The sequence below is a fragment of the Fukomys damarensis genome, unplaced genomic scaffold (assembly GCF_012274545.1).
Source record: "Fukomys damarensis isolate Sample0158 unplaced genomic scaffold, DMR_v1.0_HiC HiC_scaffold_32, whole genome shotgun sequence".
Taxonomy (NCBI): Eukaryota; Metazoa; Chordata; class Mammalia; order Rodentia; family Bathyergidae; genus Fukomys; species Fukomys damarensis.
The window spans coordinates 37,021,221-37,044,126 of NW_022900944.1; the positions used below are offsets into that span (position 1 = coordinate 37,021,221).

At 44.1% G+C, this 22,906-nt stretch overlaps 1 protein-coding gene across 1 annotated transcript in view; it reads left to right on the forward strand.

Moving 5' to 3' along the window:
* Hydin (HYDIN axonemal central pair apparatus protein) overlaps positions 1-22,906 on the forward strand; it is a 365,508-nt gene that overhangs the window by 334,271 nt on the left and 8,331 nt on the right. The window contains exons 72-83 of the mRNA XM_010644442.3: positions 1,532-1,697; positions 3,223-3,370; positions 3,823-4,030; positions 4,492-4,713; positions 9,907-10,076; positions 11,810-12,008; positions 13,971-14,129; positions 16,056-16,333; positions 17,537-17,756; positions 20,293-20,505; positions 21,336-21,499; positions 22,263-22,413. Of these exons, the coding sequence (XP_010642744.1) occupies positions 1,532-1,697; positions 3,223-3,370; positions 3,823-4,030; positions 4,492-4,713; positions 9,907-10,076; positions 11,810-12,008; positions 13,971-14,129; positions 16,056-16,333; positions 17,537-17,756; positions 20,293-20,505; positions 21,336-21,499; positions 22,263-22,413 (2,298 nt within the window). The remainder of the gene's footprint in view (positions 1-1,531; positions 1,698-3,222; positions 3,371-3,822; positions 4,031-4,491; positions 4,714-9,906; positions 10,077-11,809; positions 12,009-13,970; positions 14,130-16,055; positions 16,334-17,536; positions 17,757-20,292; positions 20,506-21,335; positions 21,500-22,262; positions 22,414-22,906) is intronic.

Here is a 22,906-nt window from a genome sequence, read left to right on the forward strand (position 1 = left end):
TTTTGTTTTTTTTTTTTTTTTTTTTTTTAGAATATTCAAGTAGCAAAAGGGAACCAGACAAAAATGCCTGGGGCCTCTGGGACTCATACAGTAACAGGAAACAAGGAGTTATCCTTGTCAAAGGGGCTGGCAAAAGTGAAAATGGGTTTTTTCTCAGCCCCCAAAGGGAAAACAGAAAAATTGAGTCATGTCCTCTGGCTTAGTCCTCAGTGCTTATGCAGGGACAGAGCGCTGGGATAAGACTTCAATATGAACTTGGTAGCCTAATTAAATCTGTGGGCTTCATGTCCAATAAGATCTTCAGAGAATTTCAGGGGCAGAAATAAACCCATTAAACAAAATTGTGAATTCAGATACCTTCATAAATGTCACCCAAATGAAAAAAGCAAGCCAAGAGGGCAATGATAAATAATGTTGAACACCAAGGCTGCTGGCCTCAGCTCCTCTCTTGCAATGATCACCACACAAACAAGTTGTACCAGGCTGACCTAGTCTCCCAAACTCTTCTGAAGAGGCTAAAATTCTACAATCCTATGTGAATCTCCCTAGCTAAATATGTTTCATACTTCCCACAACAAATGAAACATATCTATAAACTCTCTCTGGTTTTGACTTCTGCATCCTGCCAGTGCCTCGGTCATCTAATTCAGCATATCAGGTTCCAGGAGCTGGGACCACTATGACATAGTCCTACTTGGATGTGGCCCCACTACAGCACAGAAATGTGTCAAAGATGATACCCAGGTCCTGGAGTGGCAAGGACAGAATCTGTCATCCAGAATCATGCTGATCCTCGGATGACCGAAGTGTTGTTGAAGTGACACATCTCCAGAATGCTTTCCTGCATCATCCTGGCATTGGCATGGACCATGCATGTCACCCTGTCTGGTTGCTTTCTGGACAAATTCAGTTGTTCTTACATTCAGTCCTGATTGATCAATTGCAAAGAGACTCAGTTTAGCTCCAAGGGAAAAAGGACCTGGGACAGCTATTGAGATTGGACTCCTAGGTCTTCCCGCATCTATTTATGTTTCAGTTGCTTTGTAATTTGACTTAGCAAATGTGTTATGGCCTGCCATGCTCCGGCTCACCTTCATGGCATCTTTCACCATCAGCCTCACTGCCAGCTAGCCTATTCACTTAACTTTAATTCTGAACTTCCCAGAAAGAAATCTGGTCACTGAGTTGAGCTGTGTGCCAAGCTACAGACAAGCAATTGGATCATCTTTCTTTAGGATGGGTGCCAACTCTCCAGTCCAGGCTACTGTGGTACCACCAACCCATCCAAAATCATAGCAGAGAATATGACAGCCTTAACCAGCAGAGGCTGTTAGGGGAAAGACTCCCTTTTAAAAATGTGGGCAGATGCTGGCACAGCCATACCTACATACCCTCACAGAGACTGTAGGAAGGTAGCAATAACCAAGCGGGGAGTCAACTATTATGACCCTGGTGCTAACAATCTCCAGGGACACCAGGAATAAGTAAGCAGTAATGCCTCTCACCACTCTGTTCCAAATTGTCTTCTTAGATTGTGTTCCAATTCATGCCCTCCCATCTGGATATCACAGAAGCCTTATGGACTTTTCTAATCCCTGAACACAATATCTCAGTCCCCTTCCTGCTGGTGGGGAAAACCGCTGAACCTGTCATTACTCTGGAAAAGTCACACCTCAACTTCAGTTCTCTCCTCATTGGTAAGGCTGCCCTGTTGGTTTATATTAGAGTTGGCTTGATCTGGGTGAAGTCAGCAAAAGCTGTGGGAGCAGACTTGGGTGGAGAACTTTTCCTGGTGCCTTCCAGAAACATGTCAAAGGGCAGGCCTCAATTACTTTTCAAAAAACCATAAAATATTTACCTCTCAATCTACTTTCCATCAAATATCTTTTAAACCCATACATTAAAAACCTAAAAACAGAATTTAAGTTACTGGCATAAACATGAGAGAAAAGAGACAAAATTATTTTATTTTGCTGCTGCTCTTGATATACATAAAAGCCTCAAAAGGCTCAAGAGAAAAACAATCACTGGAATAAAGATAATTTGGTAAGGCAAGTTAATGTAAGACAAATATTTTTAAAAACAAGAATTTCTTCCCTTTTAACAAAAAGCACTTAGGGCTGGGGATTTAGCTCAGTAGCACCGCACCTGCCTTGCATGCCTGTAATCACAGCATTCCCACACAGAAGGATTACCAGGAGTTTGAGGCTAGCCTGGTCTACATAGTGAGTTCAAGACCAGCATGAATTACATAGTAAGAAGTGAAAAGCAAGACCCTGTCTCAGAAAACAAGCAAAAAGCATGTAGAAACAAAAACCAAAAACTCCCGATTTAATACTGACTAAACATACAGGATCTAAGGGTAAATGCAAAAACAAATTCTTTATATAAAGAAAATTATTGAATCATATTAAAATTGTCTCCAAACATGCTCTGAACATTTGCCAGCTCTCCTAAAATTAAATGCAAAGTTAATCATATCCCAATTAGAACCTCAACAAGAGTTGCCAGATAAAATATAGGATGCTGAATTAATCTTTAACTTCAGATAACAGTAAGTAAATGTTTTACTATAAATATGTTCCATGCAACACTGGGGACATGCTAATACTTCAAAATTTGCTCAGCCTAACAGCTCTAATCCCAAAAGGACTGAGGAGAGAAGGTAATTGATTGAAGGATCCTAATATTTATGTGGGAAAATACATGTTCTTCAAAAGCCACAGGAAACAACATAATGAGAGGAGATACATTAGTTAATGATCTCAGCAGGAAACTCTTGACATACTAAAAGTCTAATTCAAAAGAATTTAATGCAGGGATTATGTACAGAGATGTGGGCAATTAATGGACAAATCAGGGAAGGTAAAGCCCCTATTAACAGCTTCAGGAAAGCATTGCAACTCCTAGGTCTGAAATAGCAAGGGAAGAAAACAGTGCCACCAGAGTCCCAGAACTGTGACCAGGATAGAGCAGCCACCCATCAGGAGAAGGGAATTGATGAAGTAAAGTTCTAGAAGGAAGAGGAGGCCTGAATGGAGGAGGGTCACTTGAAGAGCAGAGGGAAACAAGAGAAGTAGGCTGAAGTGTTGGGACAAGGAGGGAAAAGAAGCGGGGGATATCTTGTAAGAAGGCTTCCCTTTGCCTGTGGAACAGTATCTGCTGAGGTACTTCAGCAAGCAGGCTGGAGGCTTCCACTGACCATGGGCATTTCCTCTCCAGGCAGAGAAGCCAGGGAGACCATACAGATCATCAACAAGGAGAAGCAGGGCTTCAGTTTTGCCTTCCAGGACAACTCCCGATATTCTGAACGTTTCAGCAGCAACTTGGTTGTGTGCCCCATGGAAGGTTGGATCCCACCACAGTCCAGGTAAAGAGAAATGAAGACCTCTGGGAGCATCCTCCTCGTGTGATGGGACCTGGGCCAGCCATCCTGGAGAAGCTGCTAGGGCACCCCACTTATAAAATCTCTCCCACCCAAATCTAAGAATTATACATGAACAATCTCATGTCTATCCTACTTACTTCCTGGTGTTCATTTTATGAATTATGGAGCACTGAGAATTTTTAAGTCCTTGTTCTCAATATTTTCTCTCATGTTTGTAGTCATTTCCTTGCTGTCTGCTGTATGTGTGAATTCACAGAGCAGTGCCTATCCTTGTCTATCCTTGTCCAAATCTTACAAACCGATCATCATTTGGAAAGCCTTTTTTGATGTTGATGACTGTTGCTTACAGTATACCTGCTAGTCCAGTGGGCTGACATTAGCAGGTGTTAAGGGTTGGCTTAGTCACTTAAACTGATGTCTTATTCCCCAACTAGGTTCCCTATTGATATTTTCTTCACACCAAAGCAAGAGGGAGATGTGAACTTTAATTTGATCTGCAATGTGAAGAGGAAAGCCCACCCCCTGACATTAAACGTCAAGGCTGAGGGCTATTCCATGAATGCAGAGGTCAAGTGCAAGGACAGGACTGACTGCATCACTCTCTTGGCACCCAACCAGACCAACACCATCAACTTCTATGAGGTAAATGTGTCAGAGGTCCTTGCCATCTCTTGAATCCCTTGCTTAACCCGGGAAGGTGGTATAAGTGATTATGGGCTAAGCTTTCTGTCTCACAAACCAGAAAGACCAGAATAGAACCATGCCAGGAACGGTTCCATCCCCAAAATGAAGATGATTGGTACACTTTCTCATTTCATGTTCCAGGGGATGGAGATGATGCAGAGAGGCAAAAATTCTTGTACTAAACATACAGGAAGGATACTTGACGACCAGCAGGCAACAGGGGTCTAAGAATTAGATTGCCAACTTATACGTGAGGTAGAGCCCCAACACTTAGTAGCTCTTGCTGGATGATCTGACTGCATTAAGCTAATAATGTGCAGTTCATCAACCTCATCTTCCATCTATTTTTCAAAGGATTTTTTTCGTCCCCCAGAGAAGAGAACTCTACTTTGCATTCATTGCTCTGTTCTTTCTCACAGGTGCAGTTAAATGAATACGTCCAGTGTGAATTCAGCTTTATAAACACTGGAAAGTTCAACTTCAACTTCCAGGCAGAACTTTCTGGACCCAAAGCCCTATTACAGTACTTAGAATTTTCTCCCGTTGACAGCACCGTGGTGGCAGGGCAGAGCGAGCAGGCCACTCTGTCTTTCCAGCCACTTCAGAAGTGTGTCTTGAAAGGCGTGGAACTCAGGATCAAGGTGAGACCACTTAACATTATCCAAAGGCTGAAAGCACTCACAGCATGCGGCCCTGATGGGCTCATTCTCTTGTGTATTCTAGTTTTACTACCTGTCTAGAAGCTCTGCATGAGGTTGGTTGTGTTGCATGGTTGTGTTGGAGACGGCCCCATAATCTCTAACACAAAGGCCTCACCCATGGTTGAGGTGCCTGATGAGAAAGTACCAATTGAAAACAATTGGCTGTCTGTGCACTGGAATACTACTCAGATATTAAAATAAATGGGGGATGGCAGAGAGAGAACATATAGAATTTCCGAGATATGTTCTGAATGGAAAAACCAAGAATGGGGACATCTGCAAGAATGGCAAATAAGGAGCTCTGAAAAGCTGTTTTCAGTGGCAGTAAGAACACTGGCAAAAATTGTCCACCTCTACTTTTTGCAGAGCTCTGAAATTAACCATAAACTTGCAACAATCCTAAAGGCTTTTCTTCAAGAAAAGTTGCCAAATACCCATAAAGACTGAGTTTTATGGTATCTTGAGTTGTCCTTTCCCCAACCCATCTCCCCAGCTCTGCAACTGCCTTGAAAACCAACAGCTCTGCAATCCAAGTGCATCCAGCAACCTAGCAGCCACCACAGAGAACAAAACACAATTTGAACTCGCCGAAAGCCCCACTGCAAAATAACTGTCATTGTTTGCCCAGTCTAGAAGTTCAGTGGAAACCTCTACTCACCACAAGCTCACTGGACAGGGCTTGCTTTTATTTGACCTGACTTAGAGATAGCACGGTGTGAACAGCCTTCTCCCATGGGAAACAGTCAATGGCAATTGTTTCAGATGGCCGCTGCCTGAGGTGGTAGTGACCCTTGGAGTAAATAAGAAGCTGATCCAAAAATGCAAAAGAAAAGTGGAAAGGGGAGGGGAAAGGAAATAAGGGACAAGAAAAAATGTGAGAAAAGGAAAAAACCAACTCTCTGTAAATAGGAGAAGGCAGAGGGGGTTAAGGGAAGGCAGGGGTATGGGGGAAAAAATGAGAACCAAGGTCTGTCATGTAAGGGTACAAGATCCCAATGATGAATGGAACTGTACTGTATACTTTAAAAGTACCAAAGAACTCAATAAAAAAAGAGAAAATGTAAAAGAAAAGATGGGAGAATGAGATGATTATTGATCATATGAAAATTTCTAACATGTTCCCTGGAGTGTTGCCAGTCATACATTGCTCGTGTATCACATGTTTGTATCTTAGGGGTCTAATACCGTAAACAAGGCCTGTAGGTTCTGTGAATGCAAAAAGTGAAAAATATAGCAGAGTTGGCAGCTGCCTATCCAGTTATCGTGCCCCACCACACACAGAGCTCCTTGGTAAATACTGAGAGACCATTGGTTCCAAGCATTTAAGGAAATCTCTGTTCAAACATTAGTTTATCATTAAACTAACTGAGCAGGTCATGTATAAATGTATAAATAAGAATATAATTATCCAGGGCTGGGGATTTAGCTCAGTGGTTCTGCCACCTGCCTCACAAGTGTAAGGTCCTGAGGTTTGATTCCTGATACCAAAAAAATAAAAACAAAAACAAAAGAAGAACAAAGAATACAGTAGTTCCCCTTATTTGCAGTTCTTATTTTCATGATTTCTGCTACTTGTGGTATTACGGTTTAGCTCAAGAATGTCCCCCGAAGGCCTCATGTGCTCATAGTGAGAATTTTTGGAAGGTGATTGAATAATGGGGATACTATAGCTGCCTTGTTTTGGGGTGATAGGGCCTGGTCAGAGGAGGCAGGTCACCCTTCTGTCTGATCCCTGGCCGCCATGATTTCAGGAGCTTTCCTCTGCCCAGGTATTTCTGTCACACTGTTTCTGTATTTAAGCCTGCCAAATATGAACTGAAACTTCTAATCTGTGTGCCAAAATAAACCCCTGTTCCTTTAAGTTGCAGGTGCTGGATATTTTATCTCAGCAACAAGAAAGTGACTAAGACAGTTGACCAAGCACAGTTTGAAAATATATTCCAGAAATAATTTATAAGTTTTAAATTATGTACTGTTCTGAGTATTGTGATGAAATACCATGCCATTTTACTTCATCCTGCCCCAGACATGAGTCATACCTTCATCTGGTGCTTGAACACTGTATATACTACTCACCCATTAGTAATTTAGTACTTAGTCAGCAGATCAATTATTAAGATAACGCAGTACTTCTATTTAAGTAACCCTTATTTCACTTAATAACGACCCCAGAGCACAGTAGTTATAATGCCAATTCAGATACACAAAGTACTTCCTACAAGCATCATCTCACATCATCACAAGAAGATAGTGATTACAGTACAAAAAGATACTTTGAGAGAAAGAGCAATCACTTTCACATAACTTTTATTATAAGTATATTGTTCTAATCATGCTATTTATTGTACCTTATTTTGCCTGATTTATAAATTAAACTTTAGGTATGTATATATAAGGACAAAACAGCATACGTAAGATTCAGTACCGTCTGTGGATTCAGGCACACCCCACCACTCTGGCAACATATCATTTACAGATAAGGGGAACTACTGTATAGATTTTTCTGGAAAAGTGACAAACAAAAATAACAACAGCAACAAACCCAGGGTGGGGCTTTGTAAGATCTGATTTCCAGAATTACCACATTATATTAGTTATATATATATGTCTGCAATTTCCAACAAAAAATATGAGACATGGGGGAAAAAAAGAGAGTATGATTCATAGGCAGAAAATAGCAATCAAGAGAAACTTCTCCCAAGAAAGCCCATATGTTGCTGTTATAAGAAAAATACCTCAAATCGGCTATTTAAAATATGTTGAGGTTGGGCTACAGCACAGTGATAGATCTCATGCTTAGCATGCACAAGACACTGCATTCAAACTTCAGCCTCAAAAATAAACACAGGACTGTAGGAAACCATGCCTGAATAGCTAAAGGAAAATATGGGAACAGTGTCTCGCCAAGTAGACAATATCAAAGAGAAATTGTAAGACTATACATGCCGCATTGAAAAGTACAAAGCAAAAGTTAAAAAACAAATCGCAGGTGGGGCTCAAGAGCAGATTTAATGTGGCAAAAAGAAGAAGCAACAAATTTGATGTTGAAGCAATGAGATTATCCAGTCTGAAGAATAGAAGAGCCTCAGAGACCAACAGGATGCTGTCCGGCATGCCAACAGACATAATGGGAGTCCCAGCAGAAGAGAAAATGATAGAAAGAATGTTTCAAGAAATACCCAAACCCATCCTAGATGTGATCGGAGGAAAAAATGAAATGTCCAGAAATCTCATTGCATTCCAAATAGAGTAAATTTTAAAAGACCCATACCTAGACAGGTGATAATCTGATTATTGAAGACAAGGGCAGATAATCTTGAAAGCAGCATGATTAACAGCTGATTCTCATTAGATACCTTGGTGACCTGTAGACAATAGAATGATATATTCTCAAAGTGCAAAAGGACAAAACCTGTCAACGAGAATTTCATATCCAGAAAAACTATCCTTCAAAAAGGGAGAAACCAAAGCATTCTTGGTTAAAAGCAGAACTTTTCACTAGAAAACTTGGCCACAAAAAATAATAAAGGAGCCAGACATGGTAGTGCAACATCTGTAATCCCAGAATTCTGGGAAGCTGAGGATGGAGGATCCCAAGTTCAAGCCAGCCTGGGTAACTTAGCAAGTCAGCAAGACCTTGTGTCAAAATAAAAAATTTTAAAAGGGATATGGATGTAGTTCAGTTTAAAGGCTGTAGGTTCAATCCACAGTACTGCAAAAATAATGAATGATAGAATGAATAAATGAATAAAACAATAAAGGGAATCCTTCAGATTGAAATGAAAGTACACAAGAGAATAACACATGAATACACATGAAGCAACAAAGAGCACCAGTAAAGGTAATTTCCCAGGTTACATAAAAAACAGTATAAGTGAATTTTTGTTTGTAAATTTTTTTCTATCTGATTTAAAAGACAACTACATAGTGGCCGGGGATTTAGCTCAGCAGTTCTGCTGCCTGCCTTGCAAGCACAAGGACCTGCGTTCAATCCCCAGTACCAAAGAAAAAAAGACAACTACATAAGCAGTAACTATCATTTGTCTACTGAGCACTAAATAAAGATGTGTTTGTATTAAAACAATAGCACAGACAAAAAGAAAGAAAAAGAGCTATATAGGAACAAAGTTTTGCATATTATTGAAATTAAATTTGTATTTTTCCATATGGGATTGTTATAAATTTAAATGTTAATAGTCATTCAGAGTAGAGGAGAAAGTGGCAAAGTGGTGATCCAAGGGCCAGGGATTTAGCTCAGTGGCACTGAGCCTGCCTTGCAAGTGCAAGGTCCTGTGTTCGATCCCAGCTGAAAAAAAAAAATCAACCTGTCCAAGATCTAGAATCCAAACACTGGAAAATAGCATTTTTGGTCAGGTGCGGGGAGAGAAATAGATTTCCAGAAATCAAGAAGAAAAATTAGAAGCCACAGAGAAGTTGGAGAGATGAACTACAACACAGAAAAAAGAATAAAACAATCTGGAAACTTTCCCCAGTTTGTAGCATGCAAGGAGAGAGATTGTACAGAATAAATGTTGTATATTTTATTTTAAATGAATTATCAACTTATGAAATTTTACATTATGAAAAGTTTGTGAAGAGCAAACTAAGTCCATGTGCAACTGAGTCATGCATTAATGTGTGTCTGAATCCACAAGGACTCACATCTCCTGGCCACCAATGACCTTCCTACCTAATTCCTAGGTCTGCATTCCAGACTGAAAGGAGGGGGATGAGCCTGATGACCAATAAGACTTTGTCTCTTTAATCAAGACAGGAAACTCTCCTGTTATTCATATATATTCCAATGACCAGAATTACGTCTAATGGCCCCTGAGCTGGGATTAGATATTTCATCTAGGCACAATGGCAACCAGTCAGAGTACTGCTGGTAAGGAAGCCATAGCGAGTGGACACTGGGTGGAAACTGACAATTTCTGCCATACACTTTGGCCTTCAAGCTGCATCAGTGCTGCAGGAGCACAGCAAGAGTGGATACTGATTCCAGCTGTACGCTGTAGGCCTGTTTTGGGGGGTTTTTTAAAGCACCAACTGCTGTCCTCTTTCACCTGAGGATATAAGTACCCGCTTCTGCCATTTCTCCTCATACCATTCCCTGCCATGCCCTCCCCACAGATCAGCTATGGCCCAACGTTTACATGCAGCATCTCGGGCTGTGCTGTGAGTCCAGCCATCGATTTCTCCTTCACCAGCTACAACTTTGGGACCTGCTTCATCTACCAAGCCGGAATGCCCTCATACAAACAAACATTGGTCATCACCAACAAAGAAGATACATCTATGAGGTAGGTAGGCTTCCCAGAGCATCCAGAAGATTCTGCAGCTCCTTGTAGTCCTATAGACTCCATACAGGTATGGTCCAGCCACGACCAAAAAATAGAGGTTATGGGAAAGAGTCAAACACAGTTTCACAGTTGGGGGTGAATCCTGGGTCCCCATCTTCATCACTAATACTAATACTCGGAGAGCCATGAGCAACTCATGTAGCGGGCAATACCAGTTGACCTCATGGGAAGTTGTGTGGCTTCCATTTATTTTCCTGATGTAGTAGATGTGAAAACTGAGGTTTAGAGAATTTAAAATGTCTCTGCAGAAAATAACAGATCTATACTGAGCCTAAGTCTTCTGATTTAAATCCAGGTTCCAGTCATTGTTTCTGGATTCCATCCCAGACCTAATGAGTCAGAATCTCGTGGGTCCACAGACTTGTGTCCATCCAAAGCTCTCTGTACCAGCATATAGAGAACTTTCTGCAATGGCTAATGTTACTTTTCTGCACTGTCCTCTATTATGGCTGATAGCTAGAGGTGGCTATGGAACACTTGAAATGTGGCCAGTACAACTAAGGAACTGAATTCTTTAGTTAATTTATTTTAATTTTAGTAGTCACGTGTCTAGTGGCGATCCTAGCACAGATCTAAGTTCAGATTTCAGCATTTCCTTAGCTGTGTGATCTTGGGCAATCTTTTTCAGGGCTGAGAATAGAACCCAGGACTTTGCACCTGCTGGGCATGTGCTGCATCACTGAGCTACACCCCCAGCCACTGGGCAGGTTTTTAAAATTCTGCATCTCTTTATCCTTGCCCAAAATGGGGGATCAGAATAGGACCTCCTATATGAGACTATTAGGAGACTAAATTAGTCTAATACTTAGTGCCTGAAGCATAGAAAATGCTCAATTATTTTTTAGCCACCACCCCTATTGTGATTATTATTGTCCTTAGTATTAAATTATGAATATCATATAAATATTAATTAAAATCTTATGTACTTACATGTTTCCTCATATGATTTAATGTAATGTCACTTTTGCTTTGTTGAAGATGTTGTGGTTCATACATTGGCCCAGCTAGACACCTCTGAATGCCTGTCAAGTAGGTAAAAAGAGATCATACGTGCCTTCCTACCCACAAGGTGGAATGGGCTGAACGTGATCTTCAAAGATTCTGGTTGAGCCATTTGTCATACTAAAAATAGCTCACCTTTGTGGAATATTTTTTTCATGCCATGTTTAGTGACTGCATTCGCCACTTCATTTTATTTAACCTTAACAAAAACACTGTGACATATCACTAGCCCCATTGTATAGGTAAGGAAGCGGAGACCCAAATGGGCTAAGGTACTTTTCCTTGATCATATGGCTAGTTAGTGATACAATAGGACCTGGATCCAAATTCCTATCTATATATGACTCTTGAACACCATTCCAACCATGGGATTCATGATCAAGAAATAGAGGTTCAACAGAGTGAAAAGCACATTAGGCACAGGCACTCAACTTTGGGTTGTGGCCTGGTTCTGCCTGGATCTCAGGATGTAATTTAGGGTAAATAACTTGGTGCCTGGGAGTGTGGGTTGATCAGCGCTTCAGTGATTCCAGCTCTTTAGTGATTTCTCTGACTTTAGGACAGATGGGCAGGCAATCCATCATACCCAGCCCAGAAAGACAAGGGGATTTATCAGTCCCTTTAGGTCAGCCCTCTCAGAGTTTATGCCCCTTCTTCTTGATTTTCCCCAGCATAGATTGTTTGTACACCAACACCACCCACCTTGAGGTGAGCTTCTGTGCCACTGTGATAAAGCCAGGAAAGACACTGGAGATTCTGATCACCTTTTATCCTCGAGAAAGTATCAACTATCGAGAACTAATCCCCTTTGAAATCAATGGGCTCTCTCAACAAACAGTCGAGATCAAAGGGAAAGGCACTGAAATGAAGGTAAGAGATTATGAGAGAGGCCTTCAGGCTCAGCCCTTCTTCCACTCTTCTAGCCTCCTTTGTAATCTGAGCCCACAGTGCTCTCTTTCCCCCTCTGTGTCTTCGACTTTGGGGTTGCTCTATCGGAAGTCAACCAGACCCACTGAGGTGATGTCCCTAATTACACAAAGAAGGGAATTATCAGTCAGACTCAAGTGAATCGTAGCTCTTAATTCCACATTCCACTGTTTCAAAGATATAGGCAATGACAGGTGGAGAAATGTTCTTTACCTGCTTGGAGAAATGTGAGGTTATCAGATGCAACATCCAAGCACCTTCTTCTTCCCGCATTACTATATGTTTTCTTTTCAGGCCTCATAGACATTTTTAGGCAATATGTGCAGACATAGGTTTCAGCTTTGTAGCCTGTTAACACCCTCATTGGTTTTCATTCTCCAACCAGTTGTGAATCCCAAGATTACATTTGCAAGGGATCCCTTCTACCCAGGCTCTCCAGATAGAAAAGTAATGGCCCTTCCCTGCTTCTCATCTCTTCCTTCCCAGTGTCTGGTCAAGGTTTAAGGTGTTTTTCTGGCAGGAGCATTTTTGTTGTAATAAAATGCCATTTCTCCTCATCACCAATCCCTGCCATGCCCTCCCCACAGATCAGCTATGGCCCAAGTTTACGTGCAGCAGCTCAGGCTGTGCTGTGAGTCCAGCCATCACACTCTTAAGAGTGCCTGAGGCATTTCAGCAATGAGAGGGGGGCACGCTGGAGCACTGTATTCCTGGAAGCCTTCTCTTCAAGCCATAAGAGCAAAAGGACACTACCACTTGGTATATCTGGACCCAGGATGAGGACAGAGTCTCCTCCATGCCATTGACTCCTTCACTTGTTCTTTCATTTGTTCGTTCAGCACCCGTTTGTACTGGTAACTGAAGCATGTTCTCAGACCGCCAGGCTCTCACTGGTCAGGCGGAGGGACTCTCTTGCCTTTTCAGACAAGATAGAGACACATGGACTGGAAGATAGTTAAAGATGGTTGGAGGCAGAGGTGATCAAATGACAGTGGCTAGTAGGTGCTGTTTATTGCAGATCAGCACCATCTTGGAGGTAAGGCTTGGCCTGGCCATGGCCCCATCCAGATCAACATTTCGACCAGATGAGGTTATTGCTATGTATCTACTTCTCTCCACCTCTGCTGCCACCATTCCATCCAAACCACCATCCTCTCTACTCCTCATGCTTACTCTCTTTCTGTCTTGTAGTCTTCACAGAATACTGTGGCAAAAAAAAGCATAGTAAATTGGATCACTCTATATTTTGCTGAATCCTGTTTCTCCCAGAACAAAGCCCACTCTCTCTGTCTCCCCCTAGCCAGCTGTGGCCCACATGACCTTGCAAGACCTCCCTTCCTTTCCATATTCTTCTCAGCACTAGCTCCAAGCCACAGGCTGCTTCTTCTAGCCCAGGGCCTCACACAGGCCATCTCCTCCCCCTACAGGACCCCCCAGCCCCTGTTCCCACTGGCTCCCACTGACTATACCCTGTGCTTCCTTGGCTCTCAGGATAAGCATGCGAAGAAGGCCTCCCTAAGCCCCTAGTCTAGTTTCAACCCCCTGCAATATGCTATCAAGATACCATGAGCTTTTCCTCCCTCTGTCTAAACCCAGTTTTAAGTATGTAGTTTTGCAAAGAGTTTAGTGGGCATTTTAGGTACATGGGTGAACAAATGCCCATCCACCATGAAGTTAGGTCACTATGATGGGGCCAGGGATTTAGCTCAGTGGTCCCGCCACCTACCTCACAAGCGCAAGGTCCCGAGTTAGATCCCTGGTACCAGAAAAACAAACAAACAAAAAAAAAAAAACAGATCACTCTGAGAGAGGGAGCCACCCTTGCCTCACCAGGGTAGGCATATCATTAACATTTGTTTTTGTCATTTACTGATGAATCCTTCTTCCTAATCTCTTGTCCCACAGATTTCAGTCCTAGATCCAGCCAATAGGATTGTGAAGTTAGGAGCGGTCCTGCCAGGCCAGGTTGTGAAGAAAACCATCTGCATCATGAACAGCAGCCTCGTGCAGCTCACATTTAACCAGTCTGCACTGTTCTCCACTCCAGAACTCCAGGAACCCAAGGTTGGGGCCCGGGAACTCCTGGGTGCCCTTCATGCTTCCCATATGTAAGGATGACCAGGCTCACAACACACACGGCTCACATTTCTTGCACATCTAGAATGACCCAGGCCACACGGAGAGCTTTCTACATGCTATCTCAGATCATTTTCCTCAAAACAGTATAGGGTTAATGCTTCTGTTATTCTCATTTTACATTTTCATTTCACTTTCCAGTGTTTTTTGTGCATTTACACCTCCACTACACGAATGGACCATGTCTGCTCATTCTAGGTGTTTCTGTTCTTTTTATATTATGAAAAGCATTATAATAGCCTTGTGGCAAAGCCTTTTGCATCAAAAGCCTTACAGCAAAGTCAGGTATCAATGACTCCCTACTTGTGACAAGTGCTTGGAAGTAGGCTCTTGTGTCAAAAGGAAAATGCATTTCAATTAGTATCACCGGTCTGCCCCCTGAAAGTCTGCCTGACTTTGCGTTCCCATCGGTGATGAAAGAAAAACGTGTGTTTTAAACCCACTTCCCCAAGGTCCCTGAATAGAGAAACTTCCAGTCCCGGCTACCTGCTACCCAACTTACCGTCATTGATATTTGGTGAGCCATTCAAATTGCACTCCAAGTATTTCATTCTGAGAGTGGACTGCATCTATTCCTTCTTTTGTTTATTCAGTAAATATGTGTGAGGTACAGAAAATACAAAAGTCAATGTGACACAGACTTGGTCTGGTGGAGTCCACAATCTTTCAGGGCCACAGATACATGAAACACCCCCGGGATGGCATAGAAACTGCAGAGACTGCGAGTCCCAGGAACAGGGCTGCTCAGAGAAGGGCTCAAGGGCACAGAAGGCATCAGAGTACAGAGGCCCATGCTGCATTGTACAGGAGGAACAGAGGTCTCCCAGAAGACAGGTTAGAAAGGGACATCCCTGGGGCCAAAGGTACATACAGTGTATGCTCCAAAGTGTCAGTGTTTCTGGTAAACCAGGTGAGAATCAGTGTGGAAAGAGCATTGTGTACCCCCTAGGGCTTGCAAGATACAGGAAAATTGGCTGTGAAAGCACAGCTAGAGCAAGAGACCGAGTGGGCATCTCATCCCATGACCCTATATTGTCCATTACACCATCCTGATTAATCCAAATTACAGTCCTTGGCCTCAGTGGGGCAGATCCCCTAACCATTTAGCCATACAGATTCTGCCTCTGAGGTGGCCAGGCCAAAGCTGGCAGTGTCCTGTGTGACCCCATCATGCTCCTGTTTGAGAAATCTCTGGCACGACTTTGCTGGCGCAGCCTCCTCGGTCCCTCACCTCACTCCCTGCACCACGGCCCCCCTGTGGGTGACTATTTGGCACTCTGTACCAGAGGAAGCTTAAGGGTCAAAAAGATATTGGCTTTCTCTGAATTTGCTTTGTACCAGGACTAAGGGGAAAGAAAGACATCCAAGTATTTTCAATGGCTCTCAAACTTTAGAATCAGGGACTTTTGAAAACGTGGATTCCAAACCCTCCTGGGGGGGAGGGAAGACTGAGCCCCTCAGCCTGGAGCAGGACTGTGGAATCTGCCTTTAACAATCCCAGGGAGTACTGTTGAAAAACATCAGAGCCTTGAGTGTCTTCTGTTTCCTCTACAAGAGAGGAGGAAGAAGAATAAAATGCCCAGGAAGATGAGTTGAAAGGGGAAGGGAAGAGAACTGACATTTATTGGATGCCTGCGAGGTGCCACCCGCTTAATATACATGATCTTAACCTTTACCATACAGCCCGGCACAGAAGTTTTAAGTAATTTCCTAACAGTTACACAGCTGGTACGAGCAGATGTGAGATTTGTCCCCAGGGCTGGCAGCATCAGCAACAAGACGTCAGGGAATAAAGGGGACGCTCACCTTGGATCCCCCACTGTCAGCTGCTGAGTCTAGTTGTTGTTTACCCAGGTCATCACATTGGTGCCCTTCCAAAACATCACCCTGAAGCCCAAAGAAGTCTGTAAGCTGGAAGTCATCTTTGCCCCGAAGAAGCGCATCACTCCCTTCTCCGAGGAGGTGTTCATGGAATGCCTGGGCCTCCTGCGGCCCCTCTTCCTCCTCAGTGGCTGCTGCCAGGCCCTGGAGATCTCCCTGGACCCAGATAACCTCCCCTTTGGACCAGTCGTGTGTCAGACCCAGGCCACACGCCACATCCTCATGTTGAACACAGGTGACATGGGCGCAAGGTAAGAAGCCATGGCCTGCCCCAGGATGCCGCAGACATCTCTGTTCTTGGACTCCCAGACTTCATTTTGCAGGCACAGCTGCTTTTTATTTCTATCTTTTCCCTTCTATGCACACACCCTTGCCTCAAGATATGATAGCAGTGCCCTCGCCGGAGTGACTACTAAAATTAATATGCTGGAGAGCCTTCTCTCAGGCCTGTCACATGCTCTCCACGTGGCTCATCCCATTGCATCCCAACAACAACCCTAGGAGACCTATATGCTACAGATCCCTGCTATAGATGAAGAAACTGAGGCACAAAGAGATTGAGTAACTTTTCCAAAACCATGCACATAGCTTAAATTTATATGCAAAGGCAGTGCTGAGGATCCTTGCATACGCTCTCCATTTAATTACCCCAGGCCCTCTAAGGTGGGTACCATACATTCCCCTTGCTCAGATGGAGTGAGACCCAAAGAGGTTAGGTGACCTGCCCAGGAAGCACAGCCAGGAGCAGAGCCCAAGTACACTATATCTGCAGCAGCTCTCCTTTCCAGCTCTTCCCCCTTGCCTCTCATGGACACTGGCACAGCAGTGCTAGCTGTGCGCCACTCACCCCGCAGGCCATTTGTCACACAGACTCAGTGTGACTGATCCCCAGTGAGGTGAGCTATGATGGCCCTGACCCTGGAGGCGCTGCCCATCCTGTCTCCTGCCTGGACCAAGTGCCCAGCCCCAGAGGAAGGGTGACCACACGGGGCCATCAGCTTCCAGTACCACCAAGAACAGGTGCAGCTCTCATATAAGAGTCACCACCCTCCTGGATCTGAAGTGGAAAGCAGTGCAGGGAAGAGCTAGGGCCACAGACTTAGGTGGGCTCCAGAATTAGCCCAGCCACTTGCTAGCTGTGTGACCTTGGGGACGTATGTTCACATGTGCATGTATATATATGGTCCCTGATGTGTTCTGTGGTGCAAACCTAAGATGCAGCCACTTCCCACCATTGGCTGAGCTCTGAGAGGGAGCTGGGTCACCTTGCCAGGGAGTGACCTTGGCCCATGCTTCCTCTGCCTCTGCTTTGTCCGGCAGCTCTTTCTCCTCCTGAGTCCTAGGGAACAGGCCAGGGAGGGGAACCCAGCAGCTAAAGCCCAGTCAAAGTGTTGTTCTCAGTAGTCCTGAGGAAACCCTCAGTAGCAGTAAACTTTCTTCCTTTGCCTGAAAAGGTTCAAATGGGATGTCAAGAAATTCGAGCCTCATTTCTCGATCAGCCCGGATGAAGGCTACATCACTACTGGCATGGAGGTTTCTTTCGAAGTGACCTACCATCCCACGGAGGTGGGAAAGGAGACTCTCTGTAAAAACATTCCCTGCTTCATCCAGGGGGGCAGTCCTCTGAGCCTCACCCTGTCTGGTGTGTGCGTGGGGCCACCTGCTGTAAAAGAGGTGAGTCGGTGCTGCCCAGGGGTGGACCAGCGGCAGGGATGGGCTGTGCCGTTCGCACTGCTGGATAGATAGGTTGGATGGGGGATGTTCCTTTCCTCTCTCCATTTAGTTCATTCCTCAGCTCTCAGCTCTGGCTTTACATTCTCAGGGAAGCTTACACCGATGTCCTTCTAGATCAGATTCTGCAATAAGACCCGTGAGAAAAGGGTTAGCACCTTTCTCTTTCTCTGTGGTTAAGAAGGTGGCTTGAATGAACCCTGTCTGAGTCGTGATCCTGGCACCTAGTAGCTGTTTCCTGATAGTGTTGCTGATGGTTAAAGTGGCACCCAATCTCCCTCCCTGTCCTTTTGTTCTTTCAAGAATATTAAATGGATAGAATCAGAATGCTATGAACGGGTACAAACAAGACTGAGCAAGAACTCAGGCTTTTAAGTCTCTTGAGCAAACACCTAGCTGTGGCTCGTGGGGAACATTTCTGCCTACCTACCTTGTGTTCCACATCTTTGCTTCCACTTGATGTGGTCAATTTTTAAACTTTGGCCGTCCCACTAGGTGGTTGGTAGTGTCTCAATGAGCCTTTTCACTTGTGTTTCCCTAATGACTGATGACGGGTACCATCTTCTCAGGTTCATTTGCCATCAAACGTCTTCTTCCTTGTAGTGTCTGTTCCGATCTTCTACTTCTAACTGAGTTGTTTATTCTCTTCTTAAAGTTTTACATTTTGATCTTTGTGTTCTTGGAGTTAATTTTTGTACACAGTGTAAGATATATCTCAGAACTTTTTGTATATGAGCACCCAATAATCCCAGCTCCACTTACTGACAAGACTGCCCTTTCTCCACTGAACTGATTGCCTTTGCACCTGATGAAATGAGTTCATCGCGTAAGTGGACTCTATTCTTGTCCACTGATTTATGTAACTAACTTTATGCCAATACCGCCCTGTCAGTGCTGATAAATCCAGTGACTTGGTCTAGAACTTCATCTCAGAATTGAGCCCGTGGCTGTAAGATAATCCCCATCAAGCTTTGGCTTTCCTTTTTGTCCTCTAGAAGGTTTTCACACTTTATCTTCCTCACGCAGCAGGCAGAGTGTGGTGCCGGAAACCAGTCCCCCTTCTGCAGACACTCCTTCTCCTGCCTCCAGGACGCTACTCCGTCCGGGCTTCCTCCTGGCTCACTGGCTGCTCTCCTGTCATCCTTCTTCACTGCAGTCACCTGTCAGGAATCAGTCCTTAGAGTCTTTCTTTTTCAATACCAGGGATCGCACTCAGGTCCTTGCCCTTTCAAGGCAGGCAGCGGCACCACTGAGCTAAGTCCCTGACCCTCTCCCTCTTTCTTTTTTACTAAGGACACTCCCTCTTTGTTGGTCTCATCCAGCTTCTTGACAAGCGCACACACACACACACACACACACACACACACACACACACACTGCTGTACTGACAGTTCCCAAATATGTATCTCTTATTTGGACTTTTCCCTTAAACTCCATATTTGTAAATTCCACTTCCTGTTCGATAATAGGCTTCTCAAAGATACACGTACAGGACTGAGTACCTGCTCATCCCACAGTCAAGCCCACCCCCATAACTGGCATCTCCATCTTTCCGGATGCTTGGGCTAAAAACTTAGGTGTCATTCCTGAATCTTCTTCCATTTACACCCAATATTCGATACATCATAAAATCCCATTGGCTTTTCAAAGTACCACTGGAATACATCCACTTCCCACCATCTGTCCTATCACCCAAGCCACTGTCACCTCCGCCCTAGTCTATTGGGAGGAGCTTCTGATTGGTCTCTGCCTCTGTCACCTCTCAGCATCTACTGTGATTCTGCTAAAACTCTCTCTACTCAAAGCTCCCTCAAAGTCTCCCTATGTCCATCGAAGAAAAATAAAGCTCTGCCGTGACTCCTAAGGCCCTAGATGTTGTTCTTCCCTGATAATTTATCTCTCAGTACTCCACATCTGCCAGAAAAGCCTCCTGGTCATCGGGCAAAACTCAAGACCTTTGCAGTAGTAGATGTTCCCTCCGTTTAGGAGGCTTTTTTCCCTCGGGTGTCTCCTGATTTGTTCTTCTTGGCCTTTAATAAAATATGTATTCTTGGCATGTGTGCGGCCTTCCCTGAATGCCCTCGCTAAAATGTCACACCCACCCCGAGTCTGGCGTTATTTGTATCCCTTTCCCTGCTTTATTTTGCTCCATTGCATTTATTCCCAGCCTGCACGTTCTGCATCACACTTCCTTGTTTGTTTACTGTCCGTTTCTCGCCACTAGAACATAAGGTCTTTGAAGGCAGGAATTTTTATTGCTTTGTTCACTGCTTTGCCTCCACCACCAAGAACAGTGCTTGGTGCATGGAAAGTACTCGATATTTGTTGAAAGAATGAAAGAAAATTAAAAGTATCAACTGAAACTCAGGATACACACTGTTAAAATCAGCCTTCCCCTGCACACATGCTCTCTCCCTTGAGCCCCAGAGACAGACCAGGGGCAAGTGTCATAGAAGGGGAGGTGCCTGGCTTCTTCCAGGTGGTGAATTTCAACTGCCAGGTGCGCTCCAAGCACACGCAGACCATCCTGCTGTCGAACCGCACCACCCAGACTTGGAATCTGCACCCTATCTTTGAGGGCGAGCACTGGGAAGGGCCCGATTTCATCACGCTGGAGGCCCATCAGCAAAATAAGCCTTATGAGATCACCTACAGGCCCCGCACCATGAACTTGGAGAACCGCAAGCACCAGGTAGGCGGAGACCTCTCCCTGGGATTCCTGGCATAGTAAAGGAGGGAGAAAGTTTAGGGGACAGTTTGGGAGCTCGGAGAATACTGTAACAGGGAACAGAGTGCCCAGATTATGGTGGAACAATGGGGATTGTGCAGACTGTCAAGTTTGGCTTCCCTTTTTGTCCTCATTTCCTATACAGACTCTCTTGCAGCCAAGGGCTCAATTCTGAAGTGAAGTTCTAGACTAAAGCACCAAGCAATTAATATTTAGCTCAACTGCATAAACACCATCATGATGGCTGCAATAAAACGCAAAAACAAAAGTAGCCACGGTCTTCCCTCCTATAAAAAAGTGAACTTTTTTCTATCTACCAATCTTTATGCAGATACAGCCAAACTGTCATTACAACATAATTTTTACTTTACATTATGTCATTAATATTTTTCTATTTAACTGTATAGTTTGAGATGATCATTTTAATGACTGCCTAGTATTTCATTGATTGAAACTCCTGTAATTTAACATTCCCCTGTTGTTGAGTGTTTATCTCCAAATTTCATCAACTTTATAAGTAGTTCGTGTGTGTGTGTGTGTGTGTGTGTGTGTGTGTGTGTGTGTGTGACTTTTTCATTTGGAGGTATTTTTCTTCAGTAATTTCCCTCAGGTTGGATTCCAGGTTCAAATACATAAGAACATTTTTATGACATTTTAGATCTATTACCCAGTTGGTTTCCATAGTGTTATGCTTATTTGCAAAGCCTCTACTAATCCTGTGTCCCTGCCATGCCTGATGGGTGCCCAATACAGGACCTCTGTATCATTCTGATCACAGGTCTTCTTCTCCTTAGGGTACCCTCTTCTTCCCGCTCCCAGATGGGACTGGCTGGCTTTATGCTCTGCATGGGACTGCTGAACTCCCCAAAGCAGTAGCCAATATCTACCGTGAGGTGCCATGTAAGACACCCTACACCGAGCTCCTGCCAATCACCAACTGGCTGAACAAGCCCCAAAGGTGAGGCAGTGGGGCTAGAAGTCCGGGTGGAGAGACAGAGGGATCATTTCCACCATGGAGCTTGGTCCTGCCCCTCCTCAGGGGTGATAGAGAGTATTGTGGTGCTCAAATGGTCCAAAGCAATGACCCCTCATGTGGCCAGATGTTTCCTGTGCTCAGGCACCTGGAGAGTGTCTCCTGCTCAGTGCCATTTCTTACCTCCTAGCACAATGCCTGCACCAAATAAATGCTCAATAACCATTATTATTAAGATGATGATTATCGTTTTGTAATTATTGAGTGGTCTGTCTTATTAACTAAGCCCCCAGCCAGGGCAGGAAGTCCCTTGGATCTTGTGATAGAAGTAGAATGGAGTGCAAGGATGAGAGGAGCTCAAAGCCAACCAGCTTTTACAGGGAAGAGCCAAAGAACCGAAGAAGAAGCATAACTTACTGAAGGCCACCTGTGCAGCACAGCAGATAGAGGCCCAGATGGAAGGCTGAGTGTGCTCATTAAGTAGTCAGGCTACCTGAGTATGTTATCTTCCTTCTTTTGGCCTCTGCTTCCTCTTTAGTGAAGTGGAGATGTTAGTGATACCTTCTGTAAACATCATGAAGATCAAATGCCTGTGATACATGGACAGCATCTACTCAAGTTCTGGCACATAATAGGTGATCAATAAATGGCAGTTCAAGTTATTATAATACAGCACCCATCCTTCCCTCCCTTGGACAAAGCCTCATTTTCTCTCTCATTGCTTTGTGTGTTCTGGCACTGCCCCCAGATTCCGGGTCATCGTGGAAATGGTAAAACCAGAGAAGGCAGACCTCAGCATCACTATGAAGGGCCTTGATTACATTGATGTGCTCTCTGGCTCCAAGAAAGACTACAAACTGAACTTCTTTTCCCACAAGGAGGGACTCTGCACTGCAAAGGTATCTATCTATATGTCAAAGGCACCGCCTTGAAACCCTGAAAGTCTGACCCTGAAGTTGACACTCTGTGAGGGGAAAACAGGTGTCCTCCCCAGTCACTATTCCAAGTCACCAGTGGTCTTCCACGCCTGAGCTGTTTTACCTAATTCATTCTGTGGTTCAGCAAGTGACTATTGAGCATATATGCTGTGTGCTGTGCTATATGCCAGTAATGGCAGCGACCAAAACAGGCACCTCTGTTCTCCTGGAACAACTAGGCTAATGGACTAAGAGGGACCCTGCTCACATAACTGCGTGGTGATGGCATAATTATGAGATGAGATCAGTGCTTAGAGGAAAAGGAACAGCTAAGGACCTGTAGCCCATGGGTGAGGCCAGGGCTAAAGATAATATTTGGATGTCATTCTTTTATAGATAGCATTTAAAGCTGTCAGGGGTTCACCCAGGGAAAGATTTTTAAAGTGAAAAAACAAACAAGATTTTATATATATAT